Here is a 24,120-nt window from a genome sequence, read left to right on the forward strand (position 1 = left end):
GGTACGAAGAGATCACTAAAGTGCTTACCTAAGGCACTATCTTTTACAAAGATCAATAGCGCCAGCTTGAAACATATGAATGAGGGATTAGGATTGGAAGCGGAGGAGTACCACGGCTGACAGACTGCCAATAGGGATTGCGAATCGGATGTATAAGTTAGAATACTGTCGAGCCGATCGCCGAGTGACCATTTTGATCCATTACAGCCTCTGCCCCCCAACCAGCGTCTATTGAGATCATATATAAAAGCGCGGGGAACACATTCAGCGGCCTAGGCATTGAGCCGTTGCTGGTCCAAGCTTTTTGATAAGGCTGATTCTTTTATGTAGTGGATCGAAGTGACTGTTCCAGCGAAGTGCAATGGAAGCATGTCGCATATAATGCATACAAACATGGCTGTAAGTAATAGTAATAGATCTTGCCAAGGGTGATGTTGAATGTGTAAAAGGTAAAGGCCTGTGGAGCGGACGAGGCTGGAAGGCGTAGTACCTTTAGAAAGGAGCTATGTATTTGCGGAAAGATGGCGATGGCTATAGTATGCACTGAGGTAGTTCGTGAAAGCTTTTAGGTTTATTACTTCATATTTGTTTCGCTGTAGGAGTGCTTAGGAGAGCAGATGTTGGGAGGAGGCTGAATTGTGGACGGCATTTTATCTTGGCAACCCCTTATTCCGACCAATAAGCGCTCCTTCTGTATGGGGTTAGAAAGTGTGTGAAGCAAAAACATGTTCATCGGCGTTATAAGGAAGAATAAGGAAGATGATTGGAGAATAGTTAGGTCATTGTGCTTACATTGCAATATGGCTACGGGCAAAAGACGAGCTTATTCTGCAGCCGTGGCTGAAACTTCAACCGTTTTCTCCTCTTCTAATGACTCCTCAGCAGTCTTCCTCCTTAACACAGCCACCCCCTCAACATGCCCCGTCTGGGGGAAGAAATCAAATCCTCGCAGGCTCTCAATCTCATAAGCTCCATTTCCAGGTCCAAACCCGCCATCCACACCCTTCATGCCTCCAACTAAAAGGCCAACGTCCCTGGCCTGCGTGTGGACGTTACAGCTGACATAAACGACCCTCGCAGGACTATACCTTAGCAACTGCCTAAGGAAACTCTCATCACATCCTTTGCGAGGTGGATCAATTACCACGACAGTTTCATCTCTAGGGAATGTGATACTTGCGAAAAGGTTCGCCGCATCTGCAGCAATAAAGTTGGCTTGTGATTCAGGAAGTTTGTTGAGACGAGCATTGGATTTGGCGCATTCAATTGAAGAGGCTGATATGTCAATTCCGAGAGAGTGAGTAAAGAGGGATGAGAGAGTGATGGTGAATAGACCACTGCCCGAGTACGCGTCGATAAGATTGGTAATCCTGGGGCCTGTAGAGTTCGGTGGAAGGATGTGGTCTCGTATGTATGAAGTAAAACTAGGTAGAATGGAGTTGTTGTTTTGGAAGAAGGAGCCAGCAGGATTTACGAACGCGAAATTGTCTATGTATTCTGTAGATTTGGAGTTCGGATCGGTGATACATGTTTTTTTGTGAATATAGTTTCCACGGTCCTCGATCACCACATCTTTCGACGAGTCATCTGAATCTTCCGCTTTGCTCTCGTTCATATCTCCTTTCGATACCCGTTTCGTGTTTTCCCGTAAAAGGAGTGTTGCACCTCTTTTATACGTGCTTAGTTCGTCCGCGACACGTTTCCTCTCTCGCTTCATGCCCAACCGCACGGCTTCCGTGCCTATGGGACAATCTTCAATGTCTATAGTAGTTCGAGTGCCCTTCTTCATGAATCCGATTGGCGGGACACCCTCGAAAACACGCTGTATGCCTTTACGTCGATCGCTCCTTGCCCCAGGAGGTCCATCAAAGTGCGGGGTGAGCTTCGTCCGGTATCCATATTCCATAGGAGATCCTATAGTGTCTCCAACAGCTGGCACTAAATTCGGGTCTAAATTGGAGAAATTCTGATATGCCTTTTCGACAATGGTCTTTTTGTGCGCCAGTTGGAAATGGTAAGGTAACATCTGAAACTGGCAACCAGAACAGGTTGCAAAATAAGGACATCTTACTAGAGATTCATCTCGGTGTGGCGATGGCTTGACGACTTTGATGAAGTCCGTTAGGGAGTAGGAGTCTTTAGAAAAATCTTTGAAAATCTTTGCCTTAACGACGTCTCCAGGCGCGGTAAATGGGACAACATAGACATGCTTAGAAGCCGGAGATAATGCAAGACCGTCTCCAGTAGATGAGAGTTCAGAGATGTCCAGTTTTATCTCAGAGAATTGTTCAGGAAGAGTTGGCTTGGTAGAATTTGAGTTCCCATTTTCTTCAGCGGAATCTTTTGCTGGAGGATCCCCGAGTGTCTGCTTCTCGAGCAACGCCCGCACCTCAGCTAAGAGAACTTCCTCGTTTGATCCAGTGCTCTGAAGCACCTGATTGCCTTTTTGCTTCTTATTTTTGAATCTGTAAGATGTTCTACCATTACTAGGCCTTTTTTTCGGCCCATTGCTTTCGACTGGTCCAACATTTGCAGCAGAAAATGTCATGTTGAGTCTGGCGGTCTGAATAGTTCGTCCAACCGTTAAGAACGTCCGAAGTGAACGTGTGAGGGGAGTTGGAAACATGAGAGAAAGGGTGACCAAGCGGGAAAATCCGAAGGAAAGTTGATGCGGCTCAAAACCTTAATTTTCTATCTTCATCGAGAGCATCGACTGGCGACCTCACCATCAACCCAATTGAACAACCTAGGCCTCAATTAGCTCTCGGTCCTAGAGAGTGAAGGTATCCGACGCCAAAATGAGCGTCTGTCGCCCCGCGCGACGTCTTTTCTCCAAACCGACCCCCCTCCCTAAACCTTCCTCGCACCACCTCCGACCTTTCCACACGACACCATGCCGCAACGCGCGGCGACGGCCTCAGTACCCCAATATTAAAGCCTCAGACCTCAACCTGATCGATAAGCATGCCTCGGAGAGATATCCAGCCTACAAGCCGGACGAAGAAGCGCTGCTGGCTAAGAAATACTCCGCCTCGCAACTCGCAGCTATCAAAGCTGCCGAAGCGGCCATCGACCCGCGCGACCTAGTCACGCAAGGCCAGGAGCGAACAGACCCATGGCGGTTACCGTACGAAGACGACCTTGCGCAAGTTGACCCCATTCTCGACCACCCGGAAAAGATCCACACAGTGCCCGGCAACGGCAAGTTTCGTGAAACGACCTTCTACGAGCGAGAAACCGCTATAGAGCAGATCGTGAACGAGCAGATGGCCAAGATGTATCCGGATGGCATGCCAGAGAACCTTGACGAGGTCGACCAGGCGGATCTGGACAGCGCCATCGACGCCGCAATCATGCAGGCTTACTTGGACCCCCGCACGTCCTACACTTCTAACAGCGAAGAGGCCACGCGAGCGTTGGTGGATCCTAGGTACTCGGTCATAATGCCAGAACTGCCGCGGATAGACTCCAGGGCTGTGCGAGCGACGGTGACATCGGAGCAACAGGAGGAGGTGGATCCCCGCATGAGTCAACTGCTGCTGCAATTGGGCTGGCCGAAGGAGCGGGTGAACGCTATCAGGACCAAGACTCTTGTGGCCCATAATGTAACGAACCAGACACGTATGGGCAAGATTCGTTCCATGTACTACCTGACAATTGCTGGAAATATGAACGGGCTGTTGGGTGTTGGAGAAGACAAATCTACGGAACCAGAGGAGGCCATGAGAAAAGCGAAGATTCTAGCAATCCGGAATATGAAACCTATTCCACGATATGAGGGGCGAACTATCTACGGGGAAGTGGAGGGTAGGGTAGGAGCTGTGAGGGTTCAATTGAGCTCAAGACCCCCTGGTGAGTTAACCCACCCTGGGACATCCGAATATACCAATTGAGTCTAACTTTCACAGGGTTCGGTCTCCGCGTCCAGAGCATTATTTTCGAAATGGCTCGCGCAGCCGGCATTCAGGACCTCTCAGCTCGTGTCCCCATCTCACGGAATAAGATGAATACCGTTAAAGCCGTCTGGCAGGCTCTCATAAACCAAAAACTGCCCGAAGACGTTGCCCGGGCAAGGGGAAAGAAGTTAGTAGATGTAAGAAAAGTATACTATGGCCGATCCGCGAATTAGATCTTTGAGATCTGTATAATAAAAAGCGTTTGGCGTGAAAGAGCATCGGAGGACATGTACTTTATACTATATCCGCATTTTATAGGCGCATGTTGGCCATGGCTGTAGCATATTGGATTGTAGATCATTCCGAAGCCTCCTGCCTCCTGTCTCCTGAATTCTCAAAAATTCATGAAATATCACATATTCCCGTCATCCGCTATATCCTTAAATTCATGAAAGGGTATCACAAACTCCGAACCCCAAATACCGCCTAACGCCGCTTTCTACACCTGTCTATTTCACGTATTCGAATGTTATCGCGTCTCTTCCCCACCCACGCTCCCCCCATCTGCGCCCTCTTCTCCAAATATTTGCTGCTGTAGCACAATGCTATACACGCTTGCCTTCAATAGTGTAAACACTAGACTTGTCTTGCGTTCAAGACCCCTTAGTGCATCTAGGATTTCAGCACTCGGATTTGCGGACAGTTCAGCTAGAATGGTGGACATCTATCACGCTAGTTAGTAACCGATATCTAGAAATTTGACGACTGAGAAAAGGGGGGGGGAAATGAGATAAATTCAGCACGGAAATCATGGTATAGTAAAAAGGTTGATTGTACAAGTGTCGCATACATTATTCAAGTTCCCGAGTAGGCGCGCATATTCATCCAGTACTTCTTGTTCGAGCGGTGTGAGAGTTTCGGCGGGCGAGACAGATGCTTGGCTCGTGTTGAGCGCTGGGTCGGAAGGCGCAGGTGCCGTAGACATTGTTTTGTGCTTCTACAGGAGGGGCGACGAGACTGTTTAGGAAAGCTGTGTGGATGATGAAGGAGGCCAATTGATTGAGCTATTAGCCAGATTAAAGGCGAGGATTAGATTGTTCGTGGGATAGACCCTTGGATTTGAAATCTGTCTCGAATCGGTGCGTAGAGTGGTGATCGGCACAGGCTAATGTCAATACATATTTTTGAAGTTGCGGGGATGGCAAACGCGATATAGTCTTGGCGAAATCTTGGCGTACTGTACCTAAGTGTCTCACTGTGCAGAATAGTCACTCATCCAAATTCGAAGCAGCCATTCTTTATCCTAGATTATGTTTGCACAAGCATACTAAGACACAAACAGTCATAATAATCTTGGACCATAAGGTGTGTTCGGGTAGAGTAGTAAACATTATTTGCCTTTGTTTAGCCAGTATGATAAAAGGCAGCTTGCACGCAGGATTTTCTACCAGATGCCATTGCCAGTTCGTTACCACTTTTATCTGACTTTACTTTCGCCTGTTGTGCTTCTGCCGGTGCTACAATTGCTAGTACAACCCAGAAATGGCGCTACCGCACGACCAAACGTCATAGAGGAACGCTTCAAAGGCGGGAAGACTGTGCGAGTCAATATACAAACAAAATTAGCGCAGCCGCAGCAAAAACTCGCCCAAACGAGATTAAAGCTCTCCCTTTGTTGGCCTAATATCCTGGCCTGCGCGTACCTGAATATGTCACCGTCCTTGAAAGTACGGGAATATAGCCCTTTTCTACGCGTCCATACATCTGGAATCTGTCAAACCCAATGGTATCCTATGTGGTCCTGAAGTACATCCCCGGAAAATCACTGGAAAAGTTCTGGCCTGAGCTTACTGAGGATGGCAAGTCTGCTCTTCGGGACCAGCTTAAAGAAACAATTTCGAATCATCCGCTCCATTCCTCCCCCAGGACCACTATATTATGGCGAGCTTAATTGGACATCTTACTGCTAGGTTAATATATCAAGTACCCCCGGTCTTAACTTTTGGCCCTCACTCTAGTGAGGAAGGTCTCAGTAGAGCTATGGCTGCCAACCACGCCCAAAGAGGCAGCGAAAGCATAACGTATTGAATGCTTACCGAGTCGAACATTTTCCGAGGGCACCTGCCTGTCCTTACGCACAATGACCTTCGGGAGTTGAATATTCTTGTTGATAAAGAAGGTTCTTTCCTAACTGTATACGTGATAGACTGGGAATACTCTGCCTGGTGTCCGAGCTACTGGGAATATTGTGAGGCTGCTAGGCTAGTGCATGGAGACCATTGGTTCGAAAAACTTGCATCGGAGTTTCTCGAGCCTTACTAGCCTGAGTTGCTCTAGCATGATCGGGTTATGCGGAGTATTAAGGGTTATTTAGTTGAAACTTTAGTTAGAGGAGCGTCCCTACGTGGAATGAAGGTCTGAAAATCGCTTTTGAAGTTATCATAGCAGAAATGCACAATAAAAAAAAAGTTGTTTTTATTACGAACACCGTCTCCATTGTGCTCCTATCCGTACTCTCGACAACGCAGATCTATCGACTTCATGTATTCAACTATTGTACGCTATGAATACAAATTCTCTTAACAGGACGCTAAAATGACTAGTTAGCATTGATCACATGGCTGGGAATATGAATGTACGATTTTGAATGAGTACAGCGGCATGGCCTTGGCGAGATCTTGATGTGGTACTATGCTCAGTGTCTAGTCAAACTTATGCAAGTCTGAACTCGAAAATATCCCATTGAATCTGTCTCGCTCCAATTTTTGCAAACATATAGTTAAAAAAAGGTAGTTCAGAATAAAGAGCTGCCAACCAACCGAACCCGCAGGCACGCCCAGCACGCCAATGAGAATATTTGCACACAAAAGAAGTTCCACGCCAAATCAAGAACGGCTCTCAAGAAAGGTAATACTTTACAGCCTGGTACCCATGCTTGTGAAATTGAAAACACGCACAAAACACCGCGCGAGCCGTCTACGTAAATGAGTGGAGCGGGAGAATACCTCCAGCCGGAGAAAATGGAATATGACACAGTTCTTTTGTTCTCCCTTTCCGTCCACCAAGACTAATAGTTTCTTGTTCTTCTCCATCGCCACCTCTATCGATGGGAATTAGTAGCCGATAATTCAAGCTCCTGGCCAGTATCCTCGTGTATATCATCGCCGTCGTGATGTAGCGTAACACTATTGAAATCCTCAAACGGGTCGGCAATCTCGCCCATTGGGGTAGCAAGACCAGAATCTAAAGGCACGCCCTTCACTTTCGCGGCACTGATATCCACACTCTGACTCTCCTTCACATTGCGGAAGTTGACAGTATCGATACCGCGGCCCTGATGCGGTATCATTGGGGGTTTCATGTGCCGTAGTAGCGCCCACTGCGTCGTGCGGAAAAAAGGGTGGCCTTTGACATCGGAAGCGCCGGCCCGCGAGCCGAGACGGCGCAGCTCGTCTTTGATGAGGAGTTTACGGATCAGGGACTTGCAGAGGCTTGGTATTGTTAGCTTGTCTGTACAATAACGTCAGCTGCAGATAACACTCACTTAGATACTGAAGGCGCCCCAGACCCTTCTGGGAATGGCACATCGTCACGCAGGATATTGGCAAATGTTGCGTTTCGGTTTTTGCCCTTGAATGGGGTTGTTCCGTAAAGCATCTCGTAAATCAAGATACCCAGCGTCCACCAGTCCACCGCGCTTGTGTGCCCGCAACCCTTGATAACTTCTGGTGCAATGTATTCTTCTGTTCCTACGAAAGAATTCGTCCTGAAGTTGGCGATGCAAGATTTCGTGTCAATAGTGGGCAAGTTGTTGGACGACGTTCCGTTTCGGCCAACTATCATGGTTGGTCGACCTCCTGGATCTGACTGCTTGGAAAGATCGAAATCTGATAACATGATGTGTCCCGATTGATGCAGCAGAATGTCTGTGTGTGTCAATAACTATCAGAACAAAAACTATCAGAGTTGCTTACTCTCTGGTTTCAAGTCTCTATAAATGAAGCCCATAAGATGGAGGTATTCCAGAGCAGCTGTTACTTCAGCAGCATAGAATCGAGCAGCATCTTCGTCTACACACTTATTCGGCCGTGTTTGAAGAGCTATAATAGTCAGAATCTGAGAATTCTTACTCTGCTGGAAACTTACCTCTGAAAAACTCCCCACCGCTGCAGTATTCCATGCATAAGTATAGATGGTCTTCGGATTGGAAAGAATGGTAAAGTGTGACGATAAACGGGTGATTGCTGGTTGCTAGAATTTCTTGCTCGGCCAATGCGCGCTTGATTTTATTCCGCTTGATCATTTCCTTTTTGCTCAGAACTAGAAGGCGTTAGTGTTAACATCACAATGTCAAAACTGAATACCGTACCCTTCATAGCATACAGTCTGCTAGACTTCTTTTCCCTGACCAAGTATACCTTCCCAACATCGCCCTTGCCAATCAACTTGATTTTGTCAAAACTTCCTGGACCAACTTCCACATCCCGAACCTTTATCGAATTCGAACTATACGTCCTCCTGAAGGCTACTGCATTACGAATTTGACCGGGAGATGGTACACCGTTTTGTGGAGCTACGGGTGCAAGATGCTGCGAAGAAGGGGCAGGTTCAACCATGCTTAGAGTTGAGGAGTTTGCATGTTGCACTAAAGGCTCCTTGCCAAGTTCTGCTGTTTGTGGCCTCTCGTTTGATTTACCACTGGCAAAAAGACCTTGCGCGTTGGGAGCAGATGCTACACGACGAAGTTTCCGTGCAAGCTCCTCCTTCCCAGCTGTAGTGGCCTGATCGTTGGCTCCGTTTACCCCCTCTACCTTTGTTGTGGGTATAGGTGGGGTGTCGGGCGGGGAGGGCGGTACACTGCCCTCATTGTGATGCCGCAAGGCTGGTGGGCCCTGGTGGATGAAATAGGGGTTTGCATGAGCTGTTGGCGNCATGCTTTCATCGAGTGGATTACCTTCGCTCGCAACAGTTGTCGAGCGGTTCCTGGTGATGTGTGGCAAGAATCGTGATTGACGGAAACTCGACTTTGATTCGGATTTCGGCGTCGAAGTTCCATCGTTGGAGTGCTTGCTCTCCTTGCTATCGTTGCTCCCTAGACTATTTATGCGAAAGAAGTTCTTAATCTTCTGCGAGACCTGGCTGTTAGAGCCATTGACCTGCTTGTTTGACGATAAAGAGAGTCCGGAGAAAGTCCGCTTCTCAGCCGGCAGCGTCGAATGGCTCGACGAGGAGCTGAAAAGCTGTGTCATGGAGAATGACGACGTTCAGAGAAACGCTGCTGTAGTACGGGGATATTGTAAGGAGGGGTGGTGCTCTGCACGTCAACGCAAGGGTCTGAAGTGGATGGGGCTGTTCTCAGGAAGCCTGATCAGTGAGCCATGTCTTTGTGAGAAATTCGGAGTCAGGCCCCCAGCGTGCTGTGGCTGACGAGCCAGAAAGGAGTCGTCGTTGGGTTTGTAAGGAAGGCGGAAAGAATGTCGGGGTGTTGGATGGTTATGTCACTGTAGCAGAAGAACAAGTCTCGAGGAATGCCGAGCGCTGGTTGCTTTGCTCTCAAACGGCGGCTGAGGGAAAGGGAAGGGTGCCCGGTGGGGGAACTAGAACCCAGGTGGAAGCTGCCGAAGAAAGCAGGAAGCCACCCGACTAGAAGGCCGTGTCGGGGCTTTGCCGGCGCAATTGAAAACAGATTTTCGATATACGACACGACTGCGAGAGAATCCTTCTATGGCGCTCTCGTCTGCGCTTCTACAGCATTGCTAGCGAGGGATATATACCTAGGACAAGCGCTAGAGCTGAACAGTCTCAGCAGGCGCGCGCTGCGCCGACGCTCGCTGTTCCTGTGTACTTTGCGTTCCTAGCTGCGCCTCGCACAAGCATCTTAGGCTTATGTTTGCCCCATGAAATTACTAATTTTGCGGATTTATCAGCTGGAGAAATATGCATCATGGCCCACTGTCTTGCGTAGTCTTCATCCGAAGTCCCACGGAGCCCAGGCTTAGCGTGGGCCGTTCCCCCGAAACGCCCAAAGTCAGGACGTTTGATTCTGCCCTCCAAATTGAGGCGAAGATACTATCCAATGCATTGCTGTAGTCGCGGTTTGGTCCGAAATATCCTTTCGAAACTAGATGGCAGATGGCCAAAAACCAGTGCCACGCGAGCCCTGGGGTTTTCCTTTGAGTGGCTAGTTACTGTGGAGGATCGACAACATGGATTTGGAAGACACCCTTGCGGCTTGCCTTCTCCCCTCGCTTCCTCTGCACGTCAATTAGTACTGAAGAGTATTTAGAATGATTTGTATTTTGACTACCACAATCATCGCCGAGGAATCTATGCCATTACGGTACAGTCATGATTGATAATGAATACTAGAAAGTATAATTAGGTGCAATAATCCTTGTAAAAGCAAACGCCGCCGATAATGACCGATGAAAAGGTGAGAGATGCTTTACTCAAAGACAAGATGTCCTCCTTGCAAGCTATCCCCGCCGCTGTTCAAGTTCTAAATCCACTTCTTTTGCTCCGTTTTCATTGCATGCGCAATTTTCACCCCCAAAAGGAAGGGTATTCAGAAAGAGAGGTACGGGCTGACGCGGTAAGAAAAGAATGTTCTCACACCATCGTTAGAATAGGCCTCATCCAAAAACCCTGCTCTGCTTCGCCCTGCGTAGACCACCTCAAGCGATATTGATGCTTCGTAATATGACTTTTGTCGTGTATCGTGGTATTATGACATGATCAGCCTTAGTCGGGCAATGGGTTCTCTCGCTTGTACTGCTCGATTTCCTCCGTCTCCTTGTTCCTGATCTCACAGAATCGCTTGCGCCAGTTCTTCCTCCATCTCTTCTTCTCGTCACCAGACATGGCCGCCGGGTTTCTATCCTTTGGTTCAAATTCGTGCTGCTTGCCTCGTCTAACCTTGTTTGCGATTTGCTCAAGCCTGGCTTTGGCTGGCGAGTGCTCACCTGACTTCTTAGGGGACCCACTGGACTTTGCTGGCGAAATTGATGTCTTTTGCTTCGACACTCTGGAAGATGACGATTTAAAGCAGGACGCCTCTACGCTGCTATGCTCGGCAGTGGCAAAATTGACAGGCTCCATCAATTCTGCTAACTCGTCTATCGCCCCGTCGTATCCGGAGGAGAACCTCTGATCTCCGCTCCTAGCTGAAGCAATAGGCATTGTAGGATTCGTTTCGGGAATGTACTCCTTATGTCCTGGGTAGTGACGTTGAAGCGAGAGAGGTGTGACAATCCGATTTCCGGAGAATTTCCCGGGCTGAGGAACATGAGAGAACGTCTGTTCTGACTGAGTGGCATGACTTTTGATCGTCTTATGAGCGTGACCATTTTGGTCAATAGAAGAAACTTCAGTATGCTGCTCTTGAGCCAACTTCTCCGGTCGCTGGCTGAAAAGTGGGCCCCCCGTATTGACCGATGAGGTGTGTTGTCGGGATTTCTGGGCGTTGATAGATTGATCACAGAACGGATAGCTAATGGGGAGTCCACTCTGAGAGGCACCCCATATACTGTCACTAGGATTAAATGTAGACCCGGATGTTGCTGCCGGCAGCAACGAATTGGCGTTCTCTTGAGCAAAGGGTGCCTGATCAGCTTCGTGTGATGAGAAGGAAAGGCTAATGCCAGAATCGTGTGGAGAGTAACTCCTCATGTTGGTTTGCCGAGCTGAATTCTTCGACTTCAGACTGAGCGAGCTGATCTTCGGTCCCTGGGACCCATCAAGACCAAGTGATTGATCTTTCTTGAGCGATGCCAACAGACCATCAGCGTATCCACGAAGGACTTCTGGATCATCCAGAAATCCTCTGTGCAAAAAACCAGCCTGATACCCCTCCTGGTAGGTGCTAGGGGTGTGCATGGAATTTACCACCAGTGAACTTGGTATCTCGTGAATTACAGCGCTACGTTCCGCGGATGTCTTACGTGATCCACCAGCAGACATGACTGGTCCCAGTTTAGGGGTACCCAAGTTACTAGAAGGACGAGACCCAGTTTTCCAGCCCGGCTTCTGAGATGCTGTGCCAGCAGACGAATTTGTGTGTTCCGTGACCGGATTGCGTTCTTGGCCCAAAGCGGTTGGTCTTGTGTCTTTCGGTGAAATTTGAGTAGAAAATGTGGAGGCTTTCCTCTCACCCGTACTGCGGTAATCTTGGTTCCATGGGCTACTGGGCCAATTCTTTTCAGGAGTGATCGGAGCGCCGCTATTTTCAGAAGCTGATCTCTTCGAGCCTTCAGAATTGCTAGCAGTCTTTGGAGGAGCAACTCTTGTGGAAGAGTGCTCATAGGTATTGGTCGGAAAGAAATCCGCGGTTGATACGCTAGAGATGCTAGGTTTATGTCTGATAGATCTCTCCTCAGTTTTGCCATGCGGTGGATCACTGGATTCCTTCCGATCGAAGAGCCAAGGACACTTGGCTTGCACAACATCATTGCGTTTTGGAGAGGGGATAGGGGATGGAGTGGGGGGCACGAACACCGGAGGAGACTCAACGTTAGGTGTCAATGTCTTTGCTGGCTCGTACGTTGGGCTAGTCGGGTTCAGGCTTGATCCTTGAGTAACATTCTTTTTCGCACAGTCACAAGGATCCTTGATCTCCACTGCATGAGAACGGCGGGTGGCGGAATTGGGCCAGGTAGGAGACTGGCTAGCTTTGTCACGGCCAGTAGCTCGCCCAATGTCGGCACTGCTCATCGTTGCGAGGGTATGCTGATACCCAGCGCCGGCGAGCGAGGCTTCGGCAGTCGAGAAGACTTTGCTTTCGGAGGAATACTGAGAAATCTCTGACGGATGAATGGCCGTGGCGGAGAATTGGGGGTACATATAGGTCGTAGAATTACACAAGTTGCCTCGAAGGCCGGTTGAGCTGACAGGTAGACTGATTTGAGGAAAGACCTGCTCAGGCCGTTGTGCCATTGGAAAAATCGGCTGAGCGACAGGCTGCTGGAATTGAGAATTCAAAGCCGGATTCAGAGATGGCGTTCCATTGCTCGACGGATGTGCTTCTAACTCTTTGACGGCCTTCCGTATCAGGTCCAAATCCGTGATGAATTTCATTTTCGCCTTTATGACCGTGTTTCTCCAGGCCTCGTCGCGATGTTCTGCCTGAAGTACTTCTTGTCTCTCCAACTGCTTAAGCTCCGCGTTCTTTGTTGCTTGAGCACTCTTGAGAGCCTGAAGTTGGCTTGGAATGTCCATGGCGTGTATCGCGGCGAATGGATTGACTGGTGAAGCGTTTCTTGACGGTTGAACGCTGAAGCCTGGCAGTGATCCTGGGACAAAGAGCATGGTAGAGTCGCTTTGTTGCCCGACGAAACTTGAAACAAGAGGGACGAACGGATACGAAGAGTTCGGTGGAGAAATATACCCCCGGATCTGGCCGTCGACTATGTTTAGCGGTAAGAGTTGATTGTTGACGTAGTGACAGATTTGACCACTACTATTGTAGGCGAAAGGGCCGTTGAGCGCAACTTTAGAGAAGTCAGGAACCGACTGCGGTTGTAATCCCTGGATTGGAGAAACACGATTTGAGGTTTGCGACTTTGAGGTATTGTACGTATATCGAGGGCTGCTCAATGGCTGAAGGTCGCTTGGTACAACACGTCCGCCAGCAGTAACGTGCATACCCCGGGGACTGCTGTGTTCCTTGAAAAGCCTTTCAACCTCACCTCTTTTCACTGACGGTGATGAGGATGGCTTTTTGTTCGCTGATGCGCCGGCCACAAGGTTGGCTGTGATTGACAGACGGCAAGTATTTTCAGGACGAGTCGCAATGACAGAAGCCGAGACAGACGGCCGTAAGACGTGTTCTGTGAATAAAAGAGTATAATTTAGTAGGTGGAGGTGATGGAAACTGTACACGGACAAGTATGAAGGTGTTATACAACGCGCAATGTAAATGAATACGCGTACGGTGAGTGAGCCTTGAGAAGGGAAGAGATTCATATGAAGAGTGAGGTAGATAGATGAGAGTAGGTGGGAAGGCTAGTGAAGGCAGAATTAGGCTGGACTGGCATGGTGTGCGAGGTGAATTTGAGTGAATTAACAATCACTTCTCACCTTTAATGACCTTTTTATCTGCAAATTTCTCGATGGAGATAGCCGATTCTGAGACTGATTCCCTCAGAGCGAGCAGCTCTTCCACCTTATAAACCAGAGTCATCCTTTATCTTGCTCCTCCTGCCAAATGTGAGATGAGACGATAGTGTTGATCCAATCAGACGCCGGAAACGAGCGAGCGAATGATGGGAGCACAAAACGAGTGCTGAGGCTGATGTGAGTATCTGTGGCGGAAGTCAGCCTAAGCGTTCAAGGCTCCTAGTGTAAGAACTGGTGAGCCTTCAGAGGAGATGGTTGCAAAGTAACGAGTGGGTGCTGGTGAGAAACAGGATAAGAGGAAGCATACCAACGGCTATTGGACGGATTTCTCAAGCGGACAACGAGCGTGCAGCTATCCAAAAGCCTTAGAGCAGCAGCAGTAAGCAAGGAAGAACAAAACCAACGATTGGTGTGGAAGATGAAGAGAATGAGAGTGGTGTAGAAGAAGGTTGGAGCTGAGGCGCACAGAAAGATAACTTAAGAGCATCCCGATGCTCTTCCCTCAGCTGGATGGTTAACAATGGGGAAGGAGCGTCGTAGTCGGTGAAGAACACTCTTGCCTTTGAATTATGACAAAAGTTATGGTTGTTAGAGACGCAAGAATCTAGGAACGGCAGCTACCTTAACTGACCACAAGAGGCGCACGATGTGCATTGAGAATAATCTTCGACAAAGTACACGATGAATACCCTTTAAGTAATTTTTAAAATACTAGCACTGTGCACGACTCTTTTTCAATTTGCTGGAAGAGCGAACTGGCGCATGCCTTTCAATTGTTGGTTTTACTGCAGATGGTAGGGAGAGGCACTGCCCTGCCTGTAATGAGATGGGCCTCAGCTATTATTAATTTGGAAGTAAGGACTGACTGCGATCAGAATGAAGTAGTAGCAAACAGATCGAGCCGCTTTTATGATAATAAGGAATGGAGTGGATAGAGAGCACTAAACGCCAGTCGCTATGCTGATACACCTGTTGTTGCTGCACAAAATTGAAAACCACCAACTCTGCAATGATGGCTATATTGGACCTTCCGGAATTACCTCCTACTCCTAGTAGCTCTCGTCGTTGGCAGAGCGGGCTCAAATGCATCATCATCGTCGGATATCTCATCATCGCTCTAAATATAATAGTGTAAGCGTGGCCATCAAATTAGCTGGGACTGGGCTTACCGGTTCTTGAACCTTTTTGCCTCTCCCACTTGCTTGGGTAGCTGGCTGAGAGAAGTTGAGCTTAGACTGTTTAGTAGCAGCAGAACGCGCAGGCGCTCTCTTCACAGGAGGCTTAGACCTGGCGGATGCTGCTTTCGAGGTTGGTTTCTTCGCTGTCCGAGACGGCCTTACAAACAGCTCCTCCTCTTCATCATCGTCGTCAGCCATGATAACATCGTCATCTTCGTCTTCATCATCATCTTCCTCAACAACTTTCTTTTTACCTCTAGTACCTCGAGCAGCTGGTGCCTTCTTCGGTGCCGCGGCAGGCTTACGAGTGGTGCCTGCTGCCTTTCCTCTGCCACGAGCAGCAGGTTTCTTTGGAGGGATAGAAGCAATGTCTTCTTCATCCTCTTCTGCTTCCGCATCGGTATGAATTAGTGCTCCTGGTTGGTCCGCCCATTCACCGTCAAGATCGCTGTCCCATGTATCAGGTTTTGGCTTCAGCTTTGCCTTTTTCTGATCATATAGTTAGCATTTTGTCATAATGTTACAAGAAATACTCACAGCCTTCTTGAGATGACCAGCTGCGAACATCTCCTCTAACTTCGATCGATAATGATCCATAGCTTCGGTGATGTCTTCTTCCTCAACATCGTTAGAGTCTAGCAAATATTTGATCTGATTTGCGAGGCTCTCATTGACGAACATTTCCATAGCATGTTTATCGTCCTTGTCTACAAATTGACTAACCGCATCTCCGAAGGAGTTTTGTGGGAGAATGGTAAGAGACTGGGCAGTGAGAAACTCTCGTACGAGCTTTTCTACCTTGACCGTATCAAGGGATAGCTGAGCTAGAATCGATTCTTCTGGAAGCTCAGCGTTGTCTTTTAGCTTCCCTGGAATAGTGTGAGACCGCTGCATTCCGTAATGTATACTTTACTTACGGTTTACGGTCGCTTTCTTGCGATAAAACTGTATAACATCGTTGACGTTTGCAACCTTTCCAACAAATCGATTGGAAAATCTTTGCGGATTTTCACAATCATATCTACCGCCCTCTGGAGCCGTGTATTCGACACGAAGTCGGATGAGAGGAAGGGGTGCTTCTAGTTCCTCATCTTCCGCTTCGTCCTGACAGGAAAGCCACTCTCTCTTTGCATCAGAAATTAGTTTCTCCACAATGTCCATAAGATATCTAGTAATGGTAACTCTGTTATTATCATCTTTCCAGACATCTTTCAGCGCACGTTCTTCGGAGAGAACAATCTCCTTCATAACGAAGGGTCGCACACTTTTCAGTTTAATAGGTTCACACTTGAACTCTTTTCCAGTGATGCTGACTATGGCGACATGCTTGGGTACGGCTTCGCCAGGCATAAGAGAAGTTGCTACGGATGAACCTGGTTGCATGACATGGAAGGCCATTTCCGGATTATAGCGAGGTTCAATAAGACATTCATGCTCATGGCCCCAAATGATAAGGTCAAGGAAGTCTGGGAGAAAATTTTCAGGTAAATAGCCAGTTTCAGTGTAAGCATGGCTGGTGCAGACATCAGCAAAGGCATATGGAAAGCGGTTTGAGAAACTTACTGATTCTGATGGACACTCATCAAATTAAACCAGTCGCTCTTTTGAGTACTGGGCTGGAAAAACTTGACTTTGTCGTCTCTGAATGTACGAAATAATCTTTCATCCCTCACGTTGCTCATGCCATACAAAGCAAGTTTAGTTTGTCCTTTTTGAAGGAGAACGGGTTTCACCGAGATGTTGTCTGATTCGGGAGTCCGTCCGTAATAGTTTACCAGGCCAGAAATCTGTAGCAAATCCAAAGCGGCTAGATGGCCTTCCTAGCAACTATAAGTCGATATATCAATAGTGTCAAATATGAAGACATACTCCAGACGGATCATCATGATTTCCATGAATTGAAAAAACTGGAATTGCAACGTTGATATCCGGATCTTCGTAATTGACATGGTTGAATGCTCTACCTCCAAATCAGCCTTCGTCTCGTCCACGGATATCTCCTTAATATATTTACCCTTGGAAAGTCTCGCTGGTGTCACTTAACATTTCTAGCTCACAAGGTTTATCTCCAAAGCAATTCATTCTGAGTGACCGCATAACTTGGTACATTGACTTCCTCGAAGGTTTGTTCTCATGGAATAAATCTCCTGCAAGTAGTACCATATCTACATCTCGTTCTTTTGCTAGACACATAACCTCATGAAAGCTTTTCCAGCTATCATCACCTCGGATAGGATCGCGCTCATTGTAACCTACATGGCTGTCTGTTGCCACAAGCATGCGAATGGTGTCTGCGTCTACAATTGAGCTGTAAGTGGGAGCTCATTGATCCGTGCAAAGAGAAACCAACCTGATGTAGGCATTGTCGTAAATTGAGGTTGACGAAGGTAAGAGACAACCGAATAGACGGGAGAAATCGCGTTCAAAGTGGTTTCGTCCACTCTATTTGCGCTCTTCCACAGTAAGAAGATGAGTGAATGACTATGGAGATTTAAAGTGCACGAAAGACGCGCTTCAGCCTGATGCCAAGATATTTCGTTCACCCGCACTCACGTGACCATAAATTGTCCCGTCTGACCAGCCGCTCCACAAACTCACCACCGAGAAGCGCATCACCAATGTTTCCCACAAGAGCACTATGCGCGCGATCTGTTTGGAAGGGTAAGCTAGAATCGTGGCCTCGATAGCGGTAGCTAACATTGCATTAACAGGTCCACACATTGTCCCGTAAGCTCTCAACCACCATTCCTATTATTTGAGATCTCTAACAGTATCTCCGATAGCCTCCCAATCGTGCGACCCAAACCTGGTGAGAGAGTTCCACCTATCAAGACCCAAGCGCGGTCTGCGACAATACTTCCAAACTTTGTGGGCCTCAAGTTTCAGGTACACAATGGGAAGATATACAACGATGTAACGATCACTGAGGATATGGTTGGACATAAGCTTGGAGAATTCTCCCCGTACGTGCTCAAACCCTGTAAAAGACCTATATGGCGGATATTTGATGGATAGAATGTGATTTTGGTATATGTCCTATCATATGTAGGCTAACTCCGCCGGCAGGACGAGGAAGAAGTTTTCATACAAACAGACCAAGAACAGATAAAAGCTGTCGCTGGCGGCGAGACGCTTGGATTTGGATATCATTGGGCGGCGTTATATGCCTTCTTCTGTACTACTATTGTACAATTGAAACATAACATCTATTGAGACACATAGCCTGATTCGGCGTGCTGTTTAACATGCTGGAAATAATCCCAAAAAATAAGACGCCCAATGGTGCTGACCATCATCAAACCTATGCGCCATGACCCCAGTATTCCCTGTTTCATAATCCCACCGAATGCTCAACCGATGCCCGGTTATAATCAACAAAAAGATGTTCCCAAAAGTAAGCCCAATCGACCAGTGACGAAGGCTTGAAGGAAAGGTTTGTATGTGATTGAATCATCGGTAAAATTCCCCCCTCTTGATATTGACCCCATACTCGCCGACCGCCATGCCCAGATCTTCCATTGTTAACACCGTCCGCCCTTGGCTGCCTCCTTGACCACCACCACCGTAGCCCGGACGCTGGACGCCTAAATTGAGGCCTTTGCCTTGCGGGCCTCCTTCTTTACCGCCTTGCGCGCCGCCGGTTGCCGCTGCACCTTGAGGCCCTGCGCCCAAACCAGCTGCAGCGCCCAACCCTCCCATGGGGTTATTACTTGTTGTATTTGAAGAACGAATTCTGGAAAATTGATATGCATCTGCAGCAATATCGGCGATGAACTTCTGAGTTGCTAGAGCAAGCAGGCGAGCGAGATGTGGTGACGTCTGGGGTGGTGGTGGAAGACCCGCGAGAGTTAGGTAGTAATTTGTGACTGCATCTGGGATCTATAAAGATTGCGGTTGTCAGCCAAATACCATATTGAGAATAATGGCAAATACTGCCAGCGGAGTTGGCATACAATCGGCGCGTAGTCGTCCATCTTGCTTAGGAACTCGCGTAGACTGGCGTCTTTCTTCGCAGGTATGCGTGCCTCAAGAGCTGGCGCAACGCCGCCCATACCATTACTTGAAGAAGGATCCATATCATTTGTGGCATCAATATTCATCGGGTCTACTTGTGTTGCATCGGGATTAAGGTCGGCTTCGATGGAGGCATCAATCTCCTCACCAATCTCCATGCTAGGGTCGGTAGCGGATGACTGTGAGATATTTGGGTCGGCCATGGCTGTGATTAGAAGTTATGGAAGAGAAAGAGCGTAAAAAGTCGCTACTGATGTAACGGATGATTATGCCAGCGGTGATGAATGGACTTGGTGAACGATGGAAGCAGCTTGGCGTCGGCGTCACTATTTTCCGGTTGAACGGTTCCTGGGGCGAATGATCATGCGGGGAAGCTTTCTAACGTTCAGCTCCTTCATGGCCTCAAGGGTCATATGAGCTCTTATAGCTTGCTGAGCTGTAGCCTCTTCATTTCTTCGCGGGGCCTTGAGATACTTATGCTCAACACTCTCGAGATGAGGTTAGATGATTGGGAACGAAATCAATACAGGCGTCTTGTGAATTCATCTATTGTCTCTACAACCGGGAACACTCCTCAGCGAGCCTTAAGAACATTGAATACGATATGGCTTGTAGTATGACAGCCTTCTCCAAGTAATCAGGTTACTGCTTAAAGCTTAGAGTCTTTTTTCCATTTTGTTCCATTTCTATTTCATCAGGTCAGAAACCTCACCAACACAGGAATGTCACAAGGCAAACCTTAACCCTGCTTCAACTCCACTTCAACTCTACCCCAACTATACCTTAGCCCCGAAGTCCTAGCCAAGTTTCTTTATCGCCTAGTGCTTCGCAAGCACATAAATCTTGACCTGTCTAGTTCCCTCTACTTCTAGAAATCCCTTTCCAAGTTCATCTGTATCTTCAGGAATCTATCCTAGTTCTTCCGTTACCAAGCTCGCACGAGGCTAGAATCAACCAGCCAATTCGGGCCATCTGATCTCACATGCAGTGAGCTCTCTTGCCACAAACGCAGATAGCCACCTTCGATATCCTAATACGCGCCACCCAACCCATCAACCGTCAACCGTCGGTGCGGCGTATCACGCATCTCAATGTGGCATTATGGTCTTCCTCACTAATCTGCCTAATGAATTACTGGTCCAAATCTTCTGCTCCCTAGGCGATATCGACGATGCTCTTCATTTTGGACGAACCTGTACAGCAATCAATCACATTCTGGAATCTCCAGAATTTTACTTGCTAATTATGCGGTCAATCATCGTGAGTAGTCTATCAAAAGATCAATCTCTCATATACTCACGTATAACTAGGTTTCATCGGACACACATCGTTTCGATATTCGACTATGCAATATTCTAGATTTGCACCGTGAATTTGTCAACTACTTTACTTCGGGTGGTGCAAGTATCTCTGTTAACGCTCCTTCGCCGAGAACAGCCTTTTACACACTCAATTGCTGGGAAACAAAACTGCACGAATGCGTATTGAATTGCCCAGACGAGATAGAAGATGAACAAGTATTTGACACCGTAGCTCGGTGGCAGGGTCTCCGAGTTCTTCAAGATCTGTACACCTCCAAAGAGTTGACACAAAAGGACTATATCTACCCGAAGCACTGTAATGCCCCAGATATCTTTCAACGCCTGGACCTGCTCCAAAACCGAGGAAATGAAAGCTACGACGACCCTCCTTCCACGCCAAAGAAGCCTAATGGCCAACCGCGCGTCTTCGACGCCGAACAAACCAGCCGCTTCTACTCCGCGGTAACGTGCTACTGGCTCTACAACGAAATCCGCTGGTGTCTCACCCACATCTCGTACAACGACTGGCAGATCCCCGACTTCCTCCGCGACACCTTCCTCAAGCACCTCGATAGCCTCACAAGTAGCCCACTCCTCTTCGCCCTCGATCTCCTCTCCATCCACGAATTCCTCTATGCCCACCTCCTGCCCCTGCACAGCCGCGGCCTCGCCGACCTGTCCCCCAACCCCACCAACCCCAGCCCGCTCACCTGGGCAACACTCGACCCCTCGGAGCCCCCCGCGCACGCACAGAAAGCCGCAGGCCTGCACAGCTTCCTCCACCGCTCCGCCGCCCTCCTGCAGCCCCCCGACCTCATCGCCCTCGCCGCCCGCGACGCCACAATCCACAGGCCACCCTACCCCCTCCTCGCGCCCCCGCCCTCCCTCTTCACGCACATCCAGCCGCGCCCGCTGCCCGGCACCCGCATCGCCGTGTCGAGCTTCGGCTACGCGCCGCCGTCGGGCCGCGTGCGGGTGCCGGCGCAGCTGCCGATTGACCCGCACGCTGCGTTCCTGCGGCGGCGCGTGGACGTGTGCTTCCAGCGGGTGCAGAACCCGGACGCGGGGCTGCCTGGGCTGGGAGAGGTGTTTGAGGCGCGCTGGGCCGCGGAGGCCCGCGGGGCGGTGTTTTGGTGGGCGCAGAGTAGTGCTAAGGCGGCTATGCGGATGGAGCGGTGGAGGGAGGATGAGAGGGGGAGGAGGGCCGAGAGGCCGGGTGGTGGGGTGGTGTCGTGAGGATGGGTGGGTTGGAGTGACGTTATGAGAGTGAGTTGTTGTTGAAGGCATGTTTTGGTTCGTTCTATGAATGTTGATGAGAGCCTTTGTGCACGTACATACGCCTTGTGTGGAGCCCTTTTGACTGCGTTTGAAATGGTGCTGGAGTTGTTTCAGCGTGTTTGTGGGTGGCTGGATGGAGTTTTGGGATCTGGACACTAAAGGTCAGGTTGATCGCTGTGTGAGGTGTCCGGAGATAGGCGTCTGTTGATCTGGGGAATGATTTAATGGGTTGGTTGGGATGAAGTCTAAGATTAGTGTTAATGATCTGCTGTCAATAGCTAGTCCATGCTCATAAAATCATAAGGTTGATATCAATGAAGGACTTCACAGCGCAAGAGAGAAGTGCTTTCTGTACATCACATCGTTTGATTTGATTTCGCATCCATATTTTTCAACACTTAGCGCCTGCGTTGGCTAGCCAGCACACGTTTCCGCCCGTCGCAGCTGATTCTCCAAATCTAAAAACAAACGCTACGCAAAGCATCTTTTTCCACCACTGCCCCCCACCCGACTCCTACCTTTACCCCTTCTGATCGATCTACGTGCTCCCTGGCCCACCCAACAGCGCAAACCGTCTGACAATGCTCGGCCCGATCTCGTCATACTCAGCCTTCGTGTGGCAATAACTCCTAAACTCCGGTGTCTGGCCGAGCAGGGAGCCGCCAAACCACGGTCCGTGGCGCTGGCGCTTGTGTGTGATGACCTGGACTTCGAGGCCACCGCTCTTGGCGCCGCCAGAACGGGCCTCCGATGCGCGGATGCGCGCGTCCACCAGGTGCCGGATGTCGCGCTGCAGGCGGCGGCCGAAGTCCTTGTACAGTGTCGAGCCGCCCGACAGCACGATGTTCTTGTAGAGCCCGCGCCGCACGTCGATGGGCGAGGTCTGGATGACGGTGTCGACGATGGTGGGGAGAGGGGTCAGGAAGTCGGACGAGTAGATTTCGGGGTTGAAGAAGATCTCGGGGGCGAGGAAGCGTTCGTAGCCGACATCAACGACCACGGATTTGCCGTTCGGGTACGAGACAGTGTGTTTGCCGAAGCGCTCGGGTTCGCGGTCGAAGCGGGAGAACTCTTTGACGATGTCCGGGCAGACGTAGCAGAATTCTTCCTTGATGCGCTCAGCGGTTTTGAGGGATGAGTCTGGCTCGCCGCGGTCACGGAGGAGGGATTGTACGAAGTAGGTTATGTCACGACCGGCGATTGGAATGCTCTTAATGGAGGAGCCGATAACATAACCCTCAGCAACGGGGATAACGTGGGTTACACCCTCACCTGAGTCGATGACGGTGCCTGTTAAGGAGCGGTCTTGCACTTTGGATGATGTCCAGGAGGCGGCGAGAGCGAGCACAGCTTGCACAGCTATGTAGAGGCCTGCACAATTGAAGGACTCAAACATGATTTCGGCAGTGTTTTCTCGGTTTTCGGGCGGGTTAAGAGGCTATGGTGGGGTTAGACAGGGAAATGTGTATGAGTGACGGCGTCGGAGCTTACGGGCTCTGTGAGGAGGAAGTAGTGGTCTTCAGGCTCAACTCGCAGGTATTTGAATATCGAATTCGACCAGAAACGTTCCATGTGATCCTGAATGGGTTGTTAGCAATCGTCCCCGACATTCACCATTCCAAGATTCCAGTAGCATACCCAGTTTTCTATCTGGCCATGCCGTATAGGATAATGAAGACCATAGCCTGCTTTAGTTAGAACCTGAAATCCGCTCTTCATCATGCCACTGTCAACACACCAGGTCCAGCTGAAGCTGCGAGAGCTTCATCGCCAATGAAAAAGTCTAAGTCCTCCGTTCCGCGCTTCCCCGAGAGATGGCCACCTGGCCCAGCCCCGCCCGTTAAGAAGGAAGGTTTATTTGCAACAGCTGGTCTACCTGAGCCTGAGCCGCCTGCACCACCTCCGACGCCTTTCGTTGCGATTGCTGTAGGGAATACGAAGGATGGAGAGTCGTTACCGGCGAAACCTGCATGAAAGAAGTGTTAGTTGGCGGGAAAGTAGCCAGAGGCCTTTTGAATTGGCGAACCTAGTTTGGAGTAACCCGTGCCGCTGCGGAGGAATCATAGTTAGTTGCTTGACAAGCTCGAGGATTGGGCAGGCTCCGTAAGAGGATCTTACTTGTCCATGACAACGGCCGGGGTTTGGGACGCCATCTTTGCTGCAACTCACGCACAATATTGAGAAAGGAGCAGCTCAGGAGTACCCTTGTATGCCGGTGGGTTCTGCAATTGAGGGTGCCTGGGTGTATTCGCCAGATGCGATGCGCGGAGGTTGATGTGGGCGGTCGAAATGGGCACAGACACACGCCCCGCCCCGCCGTCATCCAGGCCAAGCAACGGC

The 24,120-nt window shown here is 49.2% G+C and overlaps 10 protein-coding genes across 10 annotated transcripts; 3 read left to right on the top strand and 7 right to left on the bottom strand.

The window, feature by feature from the left end:
• Window positions 1–859: 859 nt before the first annotated feature.
• K441DRAFT_466362 (tRNAmethyltransferase-like protein) lies at window positions 860–2,548 on the bottom strand (the record flags this gene model as incomplete). Its single annotated transcript, XM_067641817.1, has 1 exon — window positions 860–2,548. A coding segment is annotated over one exon (1,689 nt), but the record flags the coding sequence as incomplete, so codon positions are not given.
• A 250-nt stretch (window positions 2,549–2,798) lies between these two features.
• K441DRAFT_685424 (mitochondrial 37S ribosomal protein uS5m) lies at window positions 2,799–4,129 on the top strand (the record flags this gene model as incomplete). Its single annotated transcript, XM_067651883.1, has 2 exons — window positions 2,799–3,852; window positions 3,909–4,129. 2 exons carry the CDS (start codon window positions 2,799–2,801, stop codon window positions 4,127–4,129), a joined length of 1,275 nt encoding a protein of 424 aa, XP_067507286.1.
• A 68-nt stretch (window positions 4,130–4,197) lies between these two features.
• K441DRAFT_605874 (uncharacterized protein) lies at window positions 4,198–5,043 on the bottom strand. The gene is made up of 2 exons (XM_067645384.1): window positions 4,747–5,043; window positions 4,198–4,620 (listed from the first exon to the last, which is right to left on the bottom strand). Exons 1-2 carry the CDS (start codon window positions 4,879–4,881, stop codon window positions 4,426–4,428), a joined length of 330 nt encoding a protein of 109 aa, XP_067507287.1. The 5' UTR covers window positions 4,882–5,043; the 3' UTR covers window positions 4,198–4,425.
• A 1,508-nt stretch (window positions 5,044–6,551) lies between these two features.
• On the bottom strand, window positions 6,552–9,617 carry K441DRAFT_655709 (Pkinase-domain-containing protein). The gene is made up of 5 exons (XM_067647904.1): window positions 8,266–9,617; window positions 8,043–8,216; window positions 7,871–7,996; window positions 7,441–7,822; window positions 6,552–7,387 (listed from the first exon to the last, which is right to left on the bottom strand). The coding sequence occupies exons 1-5, from the start codon at window positions 9,143–9,145 to the stop codon at window positions 6,997–6,999; spliced, it is 1,953 nt and encodes a 650-aa protein (XP_067507288.1). The 5' UTR covers window positions 9,146–9,617; the 3' UTR covers window positions 6,552–6,996.
• A 672-nt stretch (window positions 9,618–10,289) lies between these two features.
• K441DRAFT_694314 (uncharacterized protein) lies at window positions 10,290–14,073 on the bottom strand (the record flags this gene model as incomplete). The annotated part of the gene is made up of 2 exons (XM_067652716.1): window positions 10,290–13,720; window positions 13,971–14,073. The coding sequence occupies 2 exons, from the start codon at window positions 14,071–14,073 to the stop codon at window positions 10,638–10,640; spliced, it is 3,186 nt and encodes a 1,061-aa protein (XP_067507289.1). The 3' UTR covers window positions 10,290–10,637.
• A 677-nt stretch (window positions 14,074–14,750) lies between these two features.
• K441DRAFT_631051 (DNA repair exonuclease) lies at window positions 14,751–17,670 on the bottom strand. The gene is made up of 8 exons (XM_067646296.1): window positions 17,538–17,670; window positions 17,202–17,484; window positions 17,057–17,147; window positions 16,751–17,007; window positions 16,105–16,700; window positions 15,725–16,056; window positions 15,179–15,676; window positions 14,751–15,126 (listed from the first exon to the last, which is right to left on the bottom strand). The coding sequence occupies exons 1-8, from the start codon at window positions 17,548–17,550 to the stop codon at window positions 15,046–15,048; spliced, it is 2,151 nt and encodes a 716-aa protein (XP_067507290.1). The 5' UTR covers window positions 17,551–17,670; the 3' UTR covers window positions 14,751–15,045.
• Window positions 17,671–17,791: 121 nt separating this feature from the next.
• On the top strand, window positions 17,792–18,758 carry K441DRAFT_631053 (mitochondrial 37S ribosomal protein uS19m). The gene is made up of 4 exons (XM_067646297.1): window positions 17,792–17,848; window positions 17,899–17,914; window positions 17,971–18,150; window positions 18,254–18,758. The coding sequence occupies exons 1-4, from the start codon at window positions 17,806–17,808 to the stop codon at window positions 18,294–18,296; spliced, it is 282 nt and encodes a 93-aa protein (XP_067507291.1). The 5' UTR covers window positions 17,792–17,805; the 3' UTR covers window positions 18,297–18,758.
• On the bottom strand, window positions 18,313–19,472 carry K441DRAFT_703937 (transcription initiation factor IID, TAF10 subunit). Its single transcript, XM_067653503.1, has 2 exons — window positions 19,141–19,472; window positions 18,313–19,066 (listed from the first exon to the last, which is right to left on the bottom strand). The coding sequence occupies exons 1-2, from the start codon at window positions 19,402–19,404 to the stop codon at window positions 18,638–18,640; spliced, it is 693 nt and encodes a 230-aa protein (XP_067507292.1). The 5' UTR covers window positions 19,405–19,472; the 3' UTR covers window positions 18,313–18,637.
• A 341-nt stretch (window positions 19,473–19,813) lies between these two features.
• On the top strand, window positions 19,814–22,113 carry K441DRAFT_703938 (uncharacterized protein). The gene is made up of 2 exons (XM_067653504.1): window positions 19,814–20,461; window positions 20,512–22,113. The coding sequence occupies exons 1-2, from the start codon at window positions 20,303–20,305 to the stop codon at window positions 21,736–21,738; spliced, it is 1,386 nt and encodes a 461-aa protein (XP_067507293.1). The 5' UTR covers window positions 19,814–20,302; the 3' UTR covers window positions 21,739–22,113.
• Window positions 22,114–22,156: 43 nt separating this feature from the next.
• K441DRAFT_655714 (Actin/actin-like protein) lies at window positions 22,157–24,057 on the bottom strand. Its single transcript, XM_067647905.1, has 6 exons — window positions 23,899–24,057; window positions 23,807–23,829; window positions 23,519–23,746; window positions 23,419–23,465; window positions 23,272–23,358; window positions 22,157–23,218 (listed from the first exon to the last, which is right to left on the bottom strand). Exons 1-6 carry the CDS (start codon window positions 23,931–23,933, stop codon window positions 22,319–22,321), a joined length of 1,320 nt encoding a protein of 439 aa, XP_067507294.1. The 5' UTR covers window positions 23,934–24,057; the 3' UTR covers window positions 22,157–22,318.
• Window positions 24,058–24,120: the final 63 nt, after the last annotated feature.

The sequence above is a fragment of the Cenococcum geophilum genome, assembly GCF_001692895.1.
Source record: "Cenococcum geophilum 1.58 unplaced genomic scaffold K441scaffold_9, whole genome shotgun sequence".
Classification (NCBI taxonomy): domain Eukaryota; kingdom Fungi; phylum Ascomycota; class Dothideomycetes; order Gloniales; family Gloniaceae; genus Cenococcum; species Cenococcum geophilum.